This window comes from Pseudochaenichthys georgianus, unplaced genomic scaffold (genome assembly GCF_902827115.2).
Source record: "Pseudochaenichthys georgianus unplaced genomic scaffold, fPseGeo1.2 scaffold_444_arrow_ctg1, whole genome shotgun sequence".
Classification (NCBI taxonomy): Eukaryota; Metazoa; Chordata; class Actinopteri; order Perciformes; family Channichthyidae; genus Pseudochaenichthys; species Pseudochaenichthys georgianus.
Genome location: NW_027263009.1, coordinates 177,368 through 194,488, shown reverse-complemented (window position 1 = coordinate 194,488; position 17,121 = coordinate 177,368). Strand labels below are relative to the sequence as shown.

The 17,121-nt window shown below is 42.5% G+C and overlaps 1 protein-coding gene and 1 pseudogene across 5 annotated transcripts in view; one reads left to right on the top strand and one right to left on the bottom strand.

Annotated features, from left to right (window-relative positions):
- Positions 1-17,121, top strand: part of LOC117442585 (coiled-coil domain-containing protein 177-like) — a 78,396-nt pseudogene that overhangs the window by 30,496 nt on the left and 30,779 nt on the right.
- The window catches only part of smoc1 (SPARC related modular calcium binding 1), a 57,164-nt gene that overhangs the window by 24,391 nt on the left and 15,652 nt on the right, over positions 1-17,121 (bottom strand). For 3 of the 5 annotated variants that reach the window (XM_034078552.1, XM_034078555.1, XM_034078553.1), the window contains exons 2-8: positions 11,164-11,329; positions 10,848-10,931; positions 8,345-8,457; positions 8,069-8,168; positions 4,742-4,789; positions 1,571-1,660; positions 181-261 (exon numbers count right to left, since the gene is read on the bottom strand). In XM_034078552.1, the coding sequence (XP_033934443.1) occupies positions 181-261; positions 1,571-1,660; positions 4,742-4,789; positions 8,069-8,168; positions 8,345-8,457; positions 10,848-10,931; positions 11,164-11,329 (682 nt within the window). The remainder of the gene's footprint in view (positions 1-180; positions 262-1,570; positions 1,661-4,741; positions 4,790-8,068; positions 8,169-8,344; positions 8,458-10,847; positions 10,932-11,163; positions 11,330-17,121) is intronic. The other 2 variants (XM_034078554.1, XM_034078556.1) reach the window with 1 other exon arrangement.

The window sequence follows — 17,121 nt, the reverse complement described above, 5'->3', positions numbered from 1 at the left end:
ATTTTCTTCCATATTCGCAAAAAAAAAAACGACTTTAATAATGAATCCATAATTGATATGGCTTTAAATTGGCAATCTGTGTTAATAGTGATTGGACATAGTGACCTAGTAACAATGAAGTAGTAGACCGTTCATGGAGGATGAATATGACACGAGTTCTCAGCAGGTCTTTTGTCTCACCTTGTCTCTTGGTGCTGGAGCTGTTCTGCTTATTCTCCTTATAGCCCAGCTGTTTTATCCACAGCGTTGGAGCAGTTATCTCTGCAATGAGCAAAAGAAACAGTCAATACACTCCATGCTGTGACATGATTTCCACAGCTAGGCTTTGTTTAACCTCCTCAGTGAACCTGATCCTTCAGTAGCTGCATATTCAAAACATCTGCACAGCCAAGTCTGCCCACCAAGCCACACATTAAAACTACATCCAAGATTCCAGTGTTTCCAAAAATATCAAATATGTGTTGTGATATTTCTGACAGCTGGATTTTTCCATTCAGTATAACGGTGCATACTTAAGAAATGGCATCTTAGGTCGTTTGACTAACGTTAAACTCAAGTATCAACATAAAATAGATATCTTAACTGCACTGCAATGTTTACATGCTGGGCGCCTCAGCTTACTAAAGTTTCTTAGCCAACGAAGAAAAAACATGAACTCAAATTCTGAATTTTCCCTTCGGTTTCAATCGGCATTTATTCCTGGGACAAATGACTCTGTATCTACAGTATTCGTTGGCTAACGCTAACCAGCCCCAATCAGCAGTGTTGGAAGCCTGACATCCACGTGGACATGCTAATGGTCTTTATTTGAATCAAATCAACTGGAATTTGGACAATTATTATAGTTTATTTAAGTACAATTCAGACAATGAATATGCAATACTCAAAGCCACCAGACCCCGTTGAAACAGAAACTGTTATTTTACCTCGCTGTTCGTCGTAAAACTCAATTTGTTCAAACTTAAAGGTGGGGTAGGTAAGTTTGAGAAACCGGCTCGAGATCGCTAGAATTTGAAAATACACAACCGGAGAAAATCTGCCACTTCCTCACAGAGCCCCTCCTCCAACACACACGAACGCGCACATGACCAATGAGGGCACGAGAGAAGTTTGTGCCCCGATGGAAGGCTGACAGGAAGGTAGCCCATAGGTTGTACTTTTTACAGTATTACGGCTTCTACAGATGACATTTTTTTTATGGATTTTTTGTCAAAGCACTTAAGATATTCCTTGCTATCGGGATGTTAAGAGCATTCCATGGAATATAACAAAAAGTGTATCTCGAGCCGGTTTCTCAAACTTACCTACCCCACCTTTAACAGAGACGAAACAAACTCATCTTTGTTAGACTTTCAACTATTCCAACTATCACCAATTATGGTTTGAGAGAAAATGTTGTGAATAAAACATCTAAATAACAAGTTACCACAGTTTGTGATTTCAAAAGTCACAAACCAGAAAAATAGAAAATTATTATTTTGCGTGTTTTCTCATATTAAAATCCCCGCATATATGCGATAATATTGGTGCGTGACAATCTCAGCAGGTGTTACAGATGTAGGAGACTTACCGTCACCCTCGGGGGGCACGTGGGTCTCCATGGTGGGCGTGGGCTTGGAGCCATCGTCTGGGTTGAGAGTGAGAAAGAAACGGAAAGAGACTACCATTATTGAGGTTAATACAATCTACTCTCCAGAACTGTTGAATGGTTTGGATTTGCACATGGCCCGGCCAAGACAGATAGAAAATCAGAGGGAGAGATAGATGGAATAAAAATAAAAAAAAACACAGAGGACAACCACACACACACATGTGGCTCAACATCTCACACACATCGATGAATCAAACTCCTCACACTCTCACACCAACGCACTGCACACACTCCCTCACCGTCATCATGTACACCACACACACATTCACATATACCACCACACGCGGGGACCACCATCCCTATCAGGGCTCGCTTGATGGCAGTGCCAATTATCCATACTGAGCTGACTGACTGAAACTGTGTTTTCAAAATAAGACGTATTAACTTTGTTGGTTCATTTGTATCTAAAACCTCGGGTCCAGTTTACGAACGCTCAAAAAGACTGCATAAGAACTTGGTCATGACCCTGATTGTCTCCTGGGGAAATATCTTTTCACTTTGTCGATGGCCTAATCACTTTTCTGGCTCAATAGTCAAAATCAAAAATCACCACGGACTCGCATCTTGGATCATACGTTAGGGATTCTGAAAAACAACTATTTTGACAAGATTTGCCCAAAATAATTGTTTGTATTTATAAAAAACGAAGTTGCTAAATTCCTTTTACATTAAAGTCATGCACATACGGAACAAGCTGAACATGTGTGCTAAGAACTGGTCTTACATGTGTTCTTTCAGTAGCTCTAAATAAGTATTGAATCTTCTTTGCTGCTTATAAAAATGAGCCCAACATCTGGCAGAGCGACACATGCTAATGAAAATACCCTAACGAGCCAATGTTCTGTTAAAGATAGTCGATGAGTTGTAATGGTTCTTACTGTTTATAATGCTGTGAATTTAACAACCTAGAATACTCACCCATGTGCAGTTTTGTAGCGTCTGGATCACTCCTTGGGAAATAATTTGATTAAAAGCAAACCACAGAGAACTGGATTCATTCCACAAACACTAAATCAGATGGCTCGTCAGCAAATACAAACATGAGGTCAGACTGACCTGATTGGGTCAAACTGTGAATAAAATACAACGGTTAACATGTTTGGACTGTGATGGGAAAAAACAATTATTGGACACGGACTGTAAACTCCTAACTCGACTATCACCTGCAGCGTAACTCTGAGTGGGGAAACAAAAACTAATGCTTTCCAAAAGAGATTCACGAAGAGACCGTTCAGTTTCTCAGAAATACAAATAAAGTTCAACTTGAACTTTATTTGTATTTCTGCGGCAGACCCATGCAAGAAACCTTTGCATTGATCTTACTTCAGTTATCTTGATATTGATTGGATAACTTTTTTGAAACCGTAGCGTTACAATACAGTCATTCTTCATCATTTGTAAACCATTCTCAATCCCAGCTCGTCGAATATTGACGCTTGCTAAGGAACCGTTGGATGCACTTTCATTAGATCGCCTTACGTGTCAAATCGTGACGCTCCACTAAGGTTGCAGTAAAATGTTGTTGGCTTGTTTGAATTCAAACGGAAACACTTGGTCAGATTGAAGAAGAAAAAAGTGTGGCTCGGGTCAAAATGAAGTTCCATAACTTTAATAAAACTTCAATAACTCGATGTTCAGTTTTGTGAGGGTTTACGTTGTGGTTAATGGTGCAGCTCCGACAGACACTTACGGCCCGTCCACACGGCGGCGTGCGTTGCCGCTTCACCATTCACTTTGAATGGGGTGACGTCACTTTTCGCCGAACTGCATTGTGGGAAGCGACGCGGAGCGTTGCTGGTAGGGCTGAACGATTAATCGATTTTAAATCGAAATCGCGATTCGAGATGATGCGATTATCAAATCGCAAAGCCTGCGATTCTTTTTTACTTTTCTTTTTTTTTTACTTTTTTTTTTTCTTCTTCTTGTGTGTCAGTCATCCGCACCAATCAGAAGTGCTGTGCTCCACATGTACCAGCCATTGCTAATCAATCAGAAGGTGATAGACAGATTGATCCAATCACCTGCCAAGTGCTTTTGAAAGTGCCTGCCCTTTCCAAATGGCTTCCAATGGAGCTTTCCTAGATAGTTTGGTGAAACAAACCATCTGAGTCAGGTTAGTAATGCTCCATCAAATGTTCTACATCTAAAACGGTGAATCTTTAACTGAAGCTTGACTTTAAAGCAACCCAACGGAAGTTTCATGTAAGTTTAGTTCTTTCACTCGTAGCTCGGGCTGCGGGGGTGCTAGAGACAGGAGTATGTTGATACGACCTTCCTAGCCGGAGTTATGGCCGCATTTTACAATAAACTTCCGTTGGGTCGCTTAAAAATAAATATCGCAAATCGCAATCGCAATATTTGTCAGAAAAATCGCAATTAGATTTTTTTCCAAAATCGTGCAGCCCTAGTTGCTGGCGTAGCTCGGTGCAAAAGTTGAGCAGTGTTCAACTTTTGACGCCTCGGCAGAAGCGTCAGCCAATCGAATCATGTGCCAGTACAAGCTCTAGCCAATCAAACCGCTGCTTGTGTGTCAGGGGCGGGAGATTCATGTGATTGGTTGTTGGTCGAGTTTCAGACACGCCCGCCGGCAAGCGACGACGCTCGGCGCTGTGTGGACGGGCCGTTAAAGAAGCTGTAATTGTTGGGATAGCAATGCGAGCGGCAGTGACTAAACATTGGTATACAGTGCACTGGGAACGAGACGGCGTGGATATCTTACAGTTTCAACAGAAACAATATGAAGAAATGCCTCAAGGGTAAAACCAGGGAGTGTTTGTAGCATCCATTACTGATGCAACTGAAGGAACACCTTAGCTTCAGTCGAACTGTAGTATTGGTATACTCGTTTAAAGAGCCGAGCATCATGCAAACATGCAAAGAAGTGCTATAAAGATGTCGTCCTAATCCTCTTAACGTGACGAGTCAAAGTGCAGTCCTGAACCTTTGCACTCTGCACCAAAGCGGACTTTGCACAGGAACAAGATCGCCTCAAAAGACATTTTGAACTCATGCTCTCTTTCTGTCTCTTGCATACAAATAGAAACAGTCCCTTGCATGCACACACACAACCTACAGCAGATCTCTGCTCACCTTTTCTACCAGAGTGCGGCGGCCCCGGTGGTCTGTCGGTTACTGACCCTGCAGAAAAAAGAAAAACATTACATGTACAAAGCAAAGACTAGACGGCAGTGACAACTCCTGCGAACATTTCAAGACTCCAAAATGCTTTTCGAAGTGATTATAAATATATAAATGATAACCAGCTTCCTTATGATTCAGAATTCAATTGGATTGTTCCGCCTTGGACCGACAGAGCAGCGTCCCACAGATTACCCAGCTCACCGACTTCTTAGAGTTAAACGCTGAGGTTTATCAAAGTTGGACGAGTTCTTTTTGTTAGTAATTAATAGCAGGCGCATTGAAAGCCTCTGCTTTCCCCTCACTCTGATCAACGCAACCCAAGAGATCTGCAACATTTGTGGAGATCTTGTTTAATAAAGTTGTACATTTGAAAATATCATTCTTGATCTTTGCATGCAGGTTCCATGCATGGATGCGCCGGGGAAGATTAGACAACCGATTACAATAGAAAGACAAAGAGGAGAATGTTTGAACGAAGGCAACTGGAAGGAAGTGTACTACCTGACAATCCACTTGTGTTCACATGAGTTCCCATAAATTCACGGAAGTTTCCTGCAAATGTATGTGAGATGATTGATTGGGTCTGAGCGCCTGAGCGGGTCAGTGGAGGTTATTTGTTCTCAGTTAAGAGGGGGGGGGGTTGAAGCAGCTGAATACTGCTCCAGCTGTACCCAGATTCTCAGGCCAAACATACCTTTGCAAGAAACGGTGAAGATATTGGATCTTATGCAGGACAGAAGGGAGACAGGTAGAGACTGTGCAAAAAACGACATCTCAGGATTTCCTTTATGCTTTCTTTAAACCTGAACCAAAAGCATTTCTTGCATCGAGCGCTGGAAGAGTTATTCTGAATTTCTGCAAAAAATACGATTTTACGGTTTTCCTTCTTAGTGAATTAGGCGTCTTACTGGTCCAGTTTCTCTCAGTCAGTTTAGGATTGTTAACATTACATTTAGCTGACACTTTAATCCAAAGCAATTTAGAATAAGTGCAATAAACTGTTAAGAAACAAATTAAGAACAACATGAAAAATGCAGCTCCTTAGCTTCAAATAAGCCAAACCATCGTAAGTGCTGAATATACTCAAGTTTACTTATTTAGTCCATTACATTTTTTTAATGTTTTTTTTCATGCTAAATTACTTAAAGGTCCCATGTCATGCTTTTCCAGGTCCCCTCAAAGTGCACCCTGTAGCGAGTAAAACCTAACACAGAGAAGACCTGTCTGTGCTGCCCCAGAACGCCTCGTTGGACATTTCTCTTTTTAAATGTTTTCCTTCCGGGAACCAAGTGACGTAACGACGACCCCTCCGTGGATTGGTCAAAATGGACCAATCCATGGAGCCGTTACGTTAAGTCCGCGGATTGGTCCAAATTGACCAATCCGCGGACTTCCTCACACACACACACACACACAATCTTTTCTCAGCTGCAGCTCTGCCGATTTCTCCTCCCTGAGACGGCGGGATGCGGCGAGGCTGCGGGTGTGTGGCTGCGGGTGTGTGTGTGTGTGTGTTCGGGCTGGTTTCGGGCTGGGTTTCGCTGTCTCGCAGACAGCCACTGGGCTCATAGGGGGGGGGGGGGGGGCTCCAACAAGCCGTGTAGGACAGAGAGTGAATACAGAGATGCTGTTTGAGAAACCAATGTGAGTTTGGAAAATAAATCTATTAGTCGACCTCAACAATGGAATTATGATCAGTAGAGATGGCCATGACGTGGGACCTTTAATTCCTGTATAGAGACTTAGTTTACAGATTAACTCTTTCAATCAGCTTGAGTTCTTCATGAGCAAATTAGACGAGGCCTGATTCCAAAGGATGCAGACGGTGGTTCATTTGTTCCCAGGAATAAATACATTTGAATTTGCCTCCACTTCCAGAGGTGAGAGAAATCCCCATAAAGCATTGCCATTTACAGAAGGCCATGTATGGTTACTTCAAACAGAAGAGTTGTTCTCTAGACGCACAATGCGTCTGTTACTGGGAAAGCAGCATTGTATTCTTTCTCCATTTGCAAACTCTACTGATCTACCCAAATGGCTGACACTCAGCAGGTGCCTCAGTGGTGACACGTGGGGAAAAGAGAGAGGTAGAGGAGGAAGACGAGGAGGCGGAGAGCAGGAAGCCTCTGGCGGTCTGCAGCAGCCTCACCATGCAGCGACCGCTCTCTAAACTAAATGTGCTCCATGTGCTCCGGTGGCTGAGCAATCCAGATCTGGCAGAGACCCCGTGTATTAACTTCAGGGGGAAAATGATGGTGATTATCATAAAGTGTTCCCATCCAGGATGAGTGTGCAGAGCTCTCTCTCAACCGGCCTGCTGAGAGCAGTTAGCTGAGGGGGAGGGGGGGCTTGATGTATGGCCATTAGCCTTCTGGTTGACCTTGCACCTGCTAAACGCCGCATGACATGCAGTACACATGAACCATCAGCAGGGCAAGAAGGGCCCTCTTCAACGGCAACCCGTTCTCTCTTTATCCTTCATCAGAAAAGCCTTTCAGTTTAGATTTAACGTGTGATCACTGGTCATTCACTCAGTATGAGTTCTACTCCAAATGTCCTCAATCTTTTTATTTCATCAGGAAGTCCTCAAATGAAAACTATTTCTAGTTGTTCAAAGAATATCCAAATGCTAAAGGGACCATCAATTAAGTTGTCCAAACCCCAGTGACTTGGCTAAACGGCCTTCTTGGCTCCAATGCAATGACCATTGGACACTTAAAATGCTCCTAATGCTGCTTTTCCACCCTTATAAATAATAATCTGGAATCAACTCTTCTGCTAGAGTTCTACTCATACAACCTGATGCTGAGCTGCCTTTAATGAGCACAGCTTTGTGCAGCGGCTCAGTCAGTAGGGGCCGTAGGGTCGCCGTAGGGTCGCCGGTTCAAGTCCCCGACCAGACCTAAAATATGGAGTGTAGACTGCTACTTGGAGAGGTCCCAGTTCACCTCCTGCCCTGCCCTGGTGCCCTTGAGCAAGGCACCGGACACCCCCCTTCCCCCCCCACTCCCATTGCTCCCTGGGCGCTGTACAATAGCTGCCCACTGCTCCTACTAGACTGAGAACAACTTTCACTGTGTGCTGTGTGCTCTGCATGTGTGACCATTAAAGAGGGGTTCATCCCTCCATATTCTATTCTATTAAGAGAAGGACAGATGTTTGATCTTTGTTGGCAACATCAGTAACCGTATATGGAAAAAAAAAATCAAGATTTCTTTAAAAAAAACTCTTGGCATTTCACCCACAGGTTGCCGGGCTCTCCCCCTCCCCCAGTACCTGAACACACCGGGGTCCTGTTGTGGGCAGAGGAGCCACTCACTGGCTTTCCATCACTGGTGACACACCAGCAGTAACCTGTCAGAGTGTGGCACTGGACCTGCAGAGACAGAAAGGTCAATCACACCCACAACTTTTGGATTCCATTAGTGTGCCCCTAGTGTGTCTGTGGGCCTTTAGTCGATGTGAGTAGTTCATAAGAGACTAAGCGAAAGGAAAATAAGATAAAGAATATCAAGCATGAAGGATATTAAATCTGTGGAGGTAGAGTCAGACCTGTGCAAACGTTCCGTCCTCGTTGCATTCTGGGATAAAAATGGACTCCTGAGGTCTCCGGGATTGTTCAAGAGCCTGGTTCCTCTCAACGCGACACTTGGACTGACCCGCATCTGAAACACATCCACAGGACTCAGAGGCAAACCCTCCAGCATGCTGAGGGTTTTATTGAAGACGCGTGTTCTTTGTCAACAACACCCTGTTCACACCTGGAGGCCGAGCAGAGCAACAGCACTTTACTACCGAGGGCCAGGTGACCTTTAAGTGCTTTGTTCAAGGGTTACTTTTGAAAGCTTTACAAGGAGATTGTCTTTCTTAGAGTTATGCGCTTTATTTCTACGAGCAGCATTAAAGAGGCCTTATTATGCTTGTTCTGGTGTTCCCTCTCCTGTAGTGTTGTCTATAGGTTTGATGCACGTAAATGGTCTGCAGAGGCGAAAATCCCTGTGTCCCCTCCAGGGAGTTTTAACATTTCTGAAAAAATCCCTTTAAAACCCTTTTGCACTGCAGATGCAGAAAACCCAGACAAGTCAAATAACTTCTTATTACACTATTCGAAAAAGCGGTAAAACAACACATTCCTCGACACTGACCATTACCATCGAGACCATGAGCAGCGCGTTGTGAGCAGTGCGTCATGTTCTCTAACTACAGTGGAAACTGCAGCTCTGATGATCCGGATCTCAGGGGGAAGGTCAGAGTCTGCAGAACCCCAGCTGGTCACCGGTTCAGATCCCCATCAGAAACTACTGTTTTTACTGCACTCGCAGCTCCTGTGGAGAGGAGCTCCATATTCTGTGTACACATTCACACCAGGGAGCTAACCGGAGCCACCGCAGCCCTCCACTCCTGGCAAACATCCCCCCCGGATACATATAATACGAGTTTATAAAACTTTTCTCTGGACCTGAGCGGAGACAGACATGTTGTCTCCTCCAGAGAAAGAGACAGACGGAGCCAGAACTGAAGTCACCCAGAAGCTCAGACATGGATACATGGATTTATAACTCACTTCAGAAAAAGCGTCGTGAGGAAAATGGAAAACAGTCGAATGCCCGACAGAAGACCCCAACAAATCATTCAAGTCTGATTGAGTTTGATTTATTGACAATTTAGCAGCAAATTATCTCTGCAAACGGATCAGCTTATACTACAGGCCTTTTCCTAAAACTGGGTGGCGAGGTGAAGCATTGACCGAGGGAGAACCTGTTCGAGTCAATCTGAATCGCAGGGTGGGAACACACATCAGAATACTAGATAAAAGGTCGCTCCCTAATGGGACAAAGCATCCCTCGAGTAGTAACAACTACTGTGTCGTTGAACATGTTGGTACACATTTCATGGCTCTTTGTTGTCACGCAATAATTGGGAAACAACAACAAAAACGGCTACAACGCGTCTTTTTTCATCATCCATCGTTGTATCTCCACTACGACCTAAAGCTCGTGAACGCATCGGTTTCAGAAAAACGACTTCCCAGTTTGGGAAATGGGCCCATATATGTATTTCTATCTGTGCACAAGGCATCCACATCCACATCTAAAGGCTTGTTTCTTTGTTGTATTTACGTTTTAAGGTACGTTTTATTGACTTTTGACACATCGTACAAAACCTGGCTGTCAATAGGAACCATTACCGCAATGAGCTGGTTTACGACGTGTTGATTTCACAGATACACAACTAACAATCAGTGCTGCCTGTTTTTATTAAGCTCAGTTATGAGTTTGTTGTTGTTTGTCTCTCGTAGTGAAATGTATCTGTTGTTTTTTATCTGAATCTCACGTAAATAAGCCTTTGCCAAGCGTTGCCTTTGTTAACAAGCATCGGTTCATCATCAGCGGTGGCGTTACAACACACCCGGCTCTCCTTTGCGTGGCACACCACTCACATTATGAAACTAAACCATACAGCGAGTATATACCCACTCCAAATGGATTCCTTTGGGAATGCTGTTTTCCTAATGGACAGTGCGGCTGACAAAATAAATAGAGGGAGGGGGATGCCAAGTTCCAACCTTGACTTCAGACCTATCAATCTCTGCTGTTGTTGAGGGGCTGCCATCCACACAGAGAGGAAGTGTGTGATCCTGGTCTGCAAAAACTTACACGCCTACAGAGAGGCGGAAAATCAAAGACATCGGTTCGGTTCCACTTTTCCCAAACTAAGGCTGCAACATCTTAAACATGCTCCCGGAGGCGGAGAGTAAATCACAGTGTACTGCTTTCCAACTTTACAGTATGAGGTCTCAGAGGGAAGAATTGGGTTACAATTAGGTGCAAAACAAATCCAGCAACGGGTTCCAGTGCGTCTTTCCAACTTCTAGGAACCAACGCAATGTATTTTACTCTCTTTTGCATTTGTTTCAATTGTTATCTTATTTTTTTGTTCATGCTATCTTGGCTCTTGGTAACGCAGATCAATCTTTCATTAGAATCTCATCTCCTCATATTCTGTCTCTGTTTATAGGACTGTTGATCAGAGTCAAAGTGTTTAGAGTTCTCACCTTTGACCTCCACGTCTCCCGTCTCAGTTGAAGAAGTCGGTGATGGAGCCACCGGCAACTGATCGTTTTTAACCCAGCTTTTGCCTGAAACACAAAAAGTCACAATAATGGAACGGCTAAGGCATAGTAGAGTTACTTACTGTGAAGTTATGAGTAGGACCTCGTTTCACTTGTTTATTCATGTAGGGATGTTGCAGGTTTATAGTTTCTTACCTTTAAAACATATTTGGAAAATGACTGATTGTCCTTGAAGGCAGCTTAACATATGCTTTTCTTAGAACACCAGCATAGATTTAATGCAAAGTTTGATGCTTACCTCGACAGCGGCCTCGGTGTGCAAGTGCCAGAGTTTTATCTTTGCAGCGCGCTCTCTGCAGCTCGCAGCCCGTCTCGTAGCTCCGCCCGTCTGAGCCGCACACCGGCTTCCCCTGCGTCCGCGAGCAGATCACCCCACAGTGACTGTCCCTGTCCCCGATCAGCCACTGCAACCACCAACAGCAACAAGTTAGAGGGATTCAAAGCTTTAAAAACATTTTTGAAGTAAAAAGCTAATGTTGGGCTATGAAGGAACTACAGCACGGTCACATGACTTCACGTCACCACCGCTAAGCTAAAGGAGGCTAATGTTGGGCTATAAAGGAACTGCAGCACGGTCACATGACTTCACGTCACCACCGCTAAGCTAAAGGCGGCTAATGTTGGGCTATAAAGGAACTACAGCACGGTCACATGACTTCACGTCACCACCGCTAAGCTAAAGGAGGCTAATGTTGGGCTATAAAGAAACTACAGCACGGTCACAGGACTTCACGTCACCACCGCTAAGCTAAAGGAGGCTAATGTTGGGCTATAAAGGAACTACAGCACGGTCACATGACTTCACGTCACCACCGCTAAGCTAAAGGAGGCTAATGTTGGGCTATAAAGGAACTACAGCACGGTCACATGACTTCACGTCACCACCGCTAAGCTAAAGGAGGCTAATGTTGGGCTATAAAGGAACTACAGCACGGTCACATGACTTCACGTCACCACCGCTAAGCTAAAGGAGGCTAATGTTGGGCTATAAAGAACTACAGCACGGTCACATGACTTCACGTCACCACCGCTAAGCTAAAGGAGGCTAATGTTGGGCTATGAAGGAACTACAGCACGGTCACATGACTTCACGTCACCACCGCTAAGCTAAAGGAGGCTAATGTTGGGCTATAAAGGAACTACAGCACGGTCACATGACTTCACGTCACCACCGCTAAGCTAAAGGAGGCTAATGTTGGGCTATAAAGGAACTACAGCACGGTCACATGACTCCACGCCACCACCGCTAAGCTAAAGGTGGCTAATGTTGGGCGTGATGACGTTTAGTCGTCTCATTTAGACACTTGTTGGCAACCGCCATATTTGTCGTGGAGTACGACTACTAAAAATGCTGACTCATGTACAGGTCTTAAGAGTCATTCCTGCACCACTTCACCAAGTAACATTTTAAGAATAAATGCAGTGTGTCCTGTGTAGTGTGGCCAACTATTTTGCATTACAGGAGCTATCAAGAGCTCCAAAAACCGACAACATCATGATCTAATTTGCATATGAAGTCCGTCAGCATGAATTAATTGCATAAGTTGAGTGGTTGTGTTGTTTCAGTGGAGAAACTGCCAACTTGAGTTAGACGCTCTGTGAATTTGGCACTCAGAGCAGCATTGGGAATTAGTTGCAATACAATAAATGTGAATATATTTCTCCCTTTTCCCCAACGGTCTAAATGAGTTTTCTACATTTTGCAAGTAGCAGCTCTGTGGAAACCAGAAATCAATCCGGTTGTCTTTGTTACAGTGGCGCCTACAATAATACCACTTACCAGAGCGGGAAAGTTGTTTTTCTAAAAGTATTGAACTTTTTGCTCAATGCTTAAATAATACGTTTCTTTTTGGCTCTATTTCTTTTCTTTCTTTCTTGTTTCACTGTGTTTGAACAAAGGCTGCATTCAGCTGAATCTGAGAAGAAGCCAAACTAACGAACAAATGCACTGAAAACATTTCTCTTCTCTTTAAACACTTGACGCTCGGCTAATTTATCTAATTGATCTTTGGCTGACGACAAGTTCAACCTTCATTACGGTTCGACGTAGTCAAACCACATTAACAGCAATGGGAATGCCCCCCCCCCCCCGTCCCAGATCTTTACTCATGAGGTATTAGTGAGGCGATTCTACTCTCCTGTTGGACGCCGGCCTTCTCTCTGACAGAATAAATGTTTCTTGGCTTTGCAGCTGCCTTAAATATAATTAAGGCCTGAAGGATTACAGTGAAGGGGAGACTTTGCCAAACAAAGATGGAGTTTTGGGTCTGTGGGAAAGGGTAGGTGTGCACTGAGCAGCTGCAGAGTACCTGATGATTAAATCTTATCTTACAAGCCATTAGGGTTAGGGGGAGCTGTGCAAACACATGCTTTATTACAGACCAAAAACTTGATAATTAGGGTATTCTCAAGTAGCAATGTGAGAAACTTTCTTAAAATGCATTGTTCACCCAAAGTTGCTTGGACATTACAGGAGTGCTGGATGCAGCTTCAGATCTGACACATGAGGTCTCATTAGAGTCAGGTACGGAGGGGAGAAGGTGGTGGGAAAGGAAACTCAGCCAGAAACAAAAAGGCACAGTTTCCGTCCTTTCCCTCGCCAACTCCTATCAGACGATCTTTTAAAAATTATCCACATTACAAATACTTGTGTCGAGCTCGCATGTATACAAGCACAAGTGTATCCTCCCTCTCCCTCAAGCTGTATTTTGTTTTGAATAACATCAGAATTGTTGCTTGGAGACAGATTTACCAAAGTATAAAGAGCAATCACACGGACCTGAACAAAGTGGAGAGGACAACAAGCCAAAACGCTGATGTCATGAATAAGCTGACGTACAACTGGATCTCATATACAAAATATAATAGTTATAAATAATAACAGGAGTCTTTGTCTAATGAGCTCTGAACAGACGAACCGAAGGGCTGTCTGTGCCGCACTGCACGTCCATCTGAGTCCGTGTTATTCTAAAGAAGTCTCCAGAAATCGTCTCTCTGAATTCTCTTCTTCCCCGCTCGTCCTGCCAACAAAATCAAGTCTTAAGTATCCGCCAGTGGCCAGTGTTTTTTCTGGACAATTTCCCTTTCATAGATCAGCGGACACTTACACAGATCACAATATAGACTGCTTTTTACTATAGAGGTTTGTGAAAGTCTTTGTTCTTCAATTTGTTTATGAGGCATATTTCTTTTTTAAACAGAGAAACGTTGTCCGTCCATCTTCTCCCGCTTATCCGTGGTCGGGTCGCGGAGGTAGCAGAAAACGTTGTATGTTGTAGAACAGGGCTATTCAATTGGCGGCCCGCGGGCCAAATCCAGCCCGGGGTGATATTTACTGGCCCTTTGAGTATAATGTTAAAAAGTCTTTTATTTCTTTAGACTTTTGGCCCCGAGTGCCTTTATTCCAGAGAGGGTGTTACATTGAAAGATAGAGGGGAAGACAATGCCTGAAAACTTCTGCGGGCTCGGGTTTCGAACCCACCTACTAGCTACTGTCTAGCTAAATCCCACCTCAAGACCCACCTGTTTAAACTGGCCTACTAAAGCACATTCAACCTGCCATCACAGACCCCCCTCTCACTCCGTCACTCCACTCTCTTGTCTTGCCTGTTTTATGCTTTTATGCTGCTGTATTGCCTTGTCGGTTCGATTGTTCGATTAAATTGTGTTCCGTTTTTGTTTTAGCTGTTTTCACTTTTAAATGCACTGTAAGGCGACCTCGAAATAAAACTTATTATTATTATTATTATTACTGTAGTGACAACTCCTGTCAGTTATTGCATCTCTGCGTGAATGATTAGATCATTTCGCCTAAATTAAATCAAATCAAATGATGTTGATGGTTAAATTAACTTCACATGTCGGCCTACTGAGTTCTGAACTTGCCCTTTAGATCTCTAAAGGCCTTGGGGCTATGTTGTTTGATTGAATTAAACACAATATATGCACTCCACTATGCTGTTGTAGTATTTACTGTATCTGAAGCTTTAATATGATTGCTCATATTTCAAGCCATCTTTTTCCCGGCCCCTTGCTTTGGATCATTTTCATCAACCGGCCCCATTCCAAACTAATTGAATAGCCCTGTTGTAGAATATAAATGAACAAAACTATGTATGACATGGCACTTTGAAATGAATGCTAAGCTACCCACCCTTCCTAGTTTAGCATAGCCTGTGTTATAAGCAGAACATCCAATTATATGTGTTGTACCTACAACCTTAATACTCAAACAAAAGTGTAGGTTGGACTATTGGTGCTTTCACTAAATATTTAACTGTGAGATATTGATAAACAATCACCGGTAATGTGGATTGAATGGCTAGGTGTGTAAAGGTAAATAATAAGAAAGGTATAAGTCTGGTAAACTGAGGAAATTATATCACTTTAATGTAATGCAGCCTTCAAACCAGTAAGAAACAACACTTACAATACTCTAAAAGCCAAGTCTAAAATAATATCTAATCTCATATCATAAGATACACATTGGGTAAAGGGAATGCCGTTAATGTTGCATATTTGGTATTGATCAAATTCAGATTTTGACCTATTGGTGGCGGTAGACAAACAGTCAAAAGATTAACAACGTTTCTATAACTCCTCATAAATGTGTGTACCAAATGTCATAGCAATCGATTCCCTAAATGTTGAGATATTTCACTCAAAGCCACACATGTGAGCCTCTTTAGATTTTGATTCATCCTTTGGGAAACATACATCTTAATAAAAGTTTCTGCCAAACCATTGCATAGCAGTTGAGATATATAACACCAAAGGGTTGGATCGACCAGCCATTCCTGTGGGCAACGCAGCTACTGGGGCTCAAAAACTCCTGCTACTTAAACAGAATCATTTTATTATTCTTTGTCATATTCTGGCTAATATCCGTCTCTACGACCTGGAAACAGCACAGCAGTTTAAAACCTGTAATTGCCCAAATTACAAATACAAAATGTGGTGAAGAAAATTAGAAAATAATCCTTGAATGTTTTTTCACTCCGTTTGTGCCAGAGAGTATCTGACAGCGCTGACAGCTATGACGGTCATGGACATTAATTTCTTAATATTAAATAAAAACTGAGTCCTAAATTCATGAGGTGGAAAATCTGCCATATTGTGAGCTAATATCACCCGACCTGTCCAATGCAAATGAACCGGTTTGGATCATTTCCATCATATTAGTGAGGAGAACTGGCTTCAATACTGAAACAGATTAAGCTGCAATGGAAACAAAGTGGAATTATTTCATCCCACGGGCCATATTTCCTTACAACTAATAAATCACCATCCCCTGTAGGGAAGCGTTTTGCAGTGGAGACGTTTGTATTGCTTTCACGGCAGCTCAGGCAGATAAACCATTATCTGGAATGATAAGACTTGTTTCTTGAAATAGAGAAAGATACGGCAGCTTATTAACTTCCAGATAAAACCAAACGGGTGGTCTTAAGAAGTGTCCAAAAAATACTAACTAGAGCTCCAAGAAACAAATATTTTCCTTCCTTTGATTAGGTCTTTAGTTATGTCAGGAAAAAAGTCAGAGATACCCATAATAAGTTTCTAAGCTTGTTTATTTTCAACATACAATAACGCAAAACAGCTGACAAAACAAATGGGGTTTTTTTTATTGAAAAATGTTAAAAAAAAAGATGAGATCTGCCCAAAGTGAATTCTGAGAAGAAAGAATACTGACTTTTTCAGTCAATCGTAAAGAAATAATTGACTTTTTTCAGAAAATCTCAGAATTCTGACCTTTATCTGAAAGTTGCTCAATTCTAACTTTTTTCTAAAATGTCTGAATTCTGACTTTTTTCAGAAAATCTCAAAATTCTGACATTTTTTTCAGAAAATCTCAAAATCTTGAATGATTTTATGAAAATCGCAAAAAAATCTCGTAATTCAATTTTTTTTCAAAAACTCAATTTCATTTTCAAATCCACACAAAAAAAAATACTTTTGGTCTGATCTGAGAAAAAATAAATTCACTCGTGGCCCGACTAGGATTCAAATTTTCTTCCAGTCTAGGAAACAATTAATAAAATTATAATTTTGTAACTGAATGATTACATTTGTAAAGTGTGTTCTGAGTACTGAAATGGATCGATATAACAAGGTGAAACAGTATTTAAACAAACAGTGAATGATAATAAACAATGGGACACAACTCATCTCTCCGTGACAAAATGTCCAGAACAAGCCA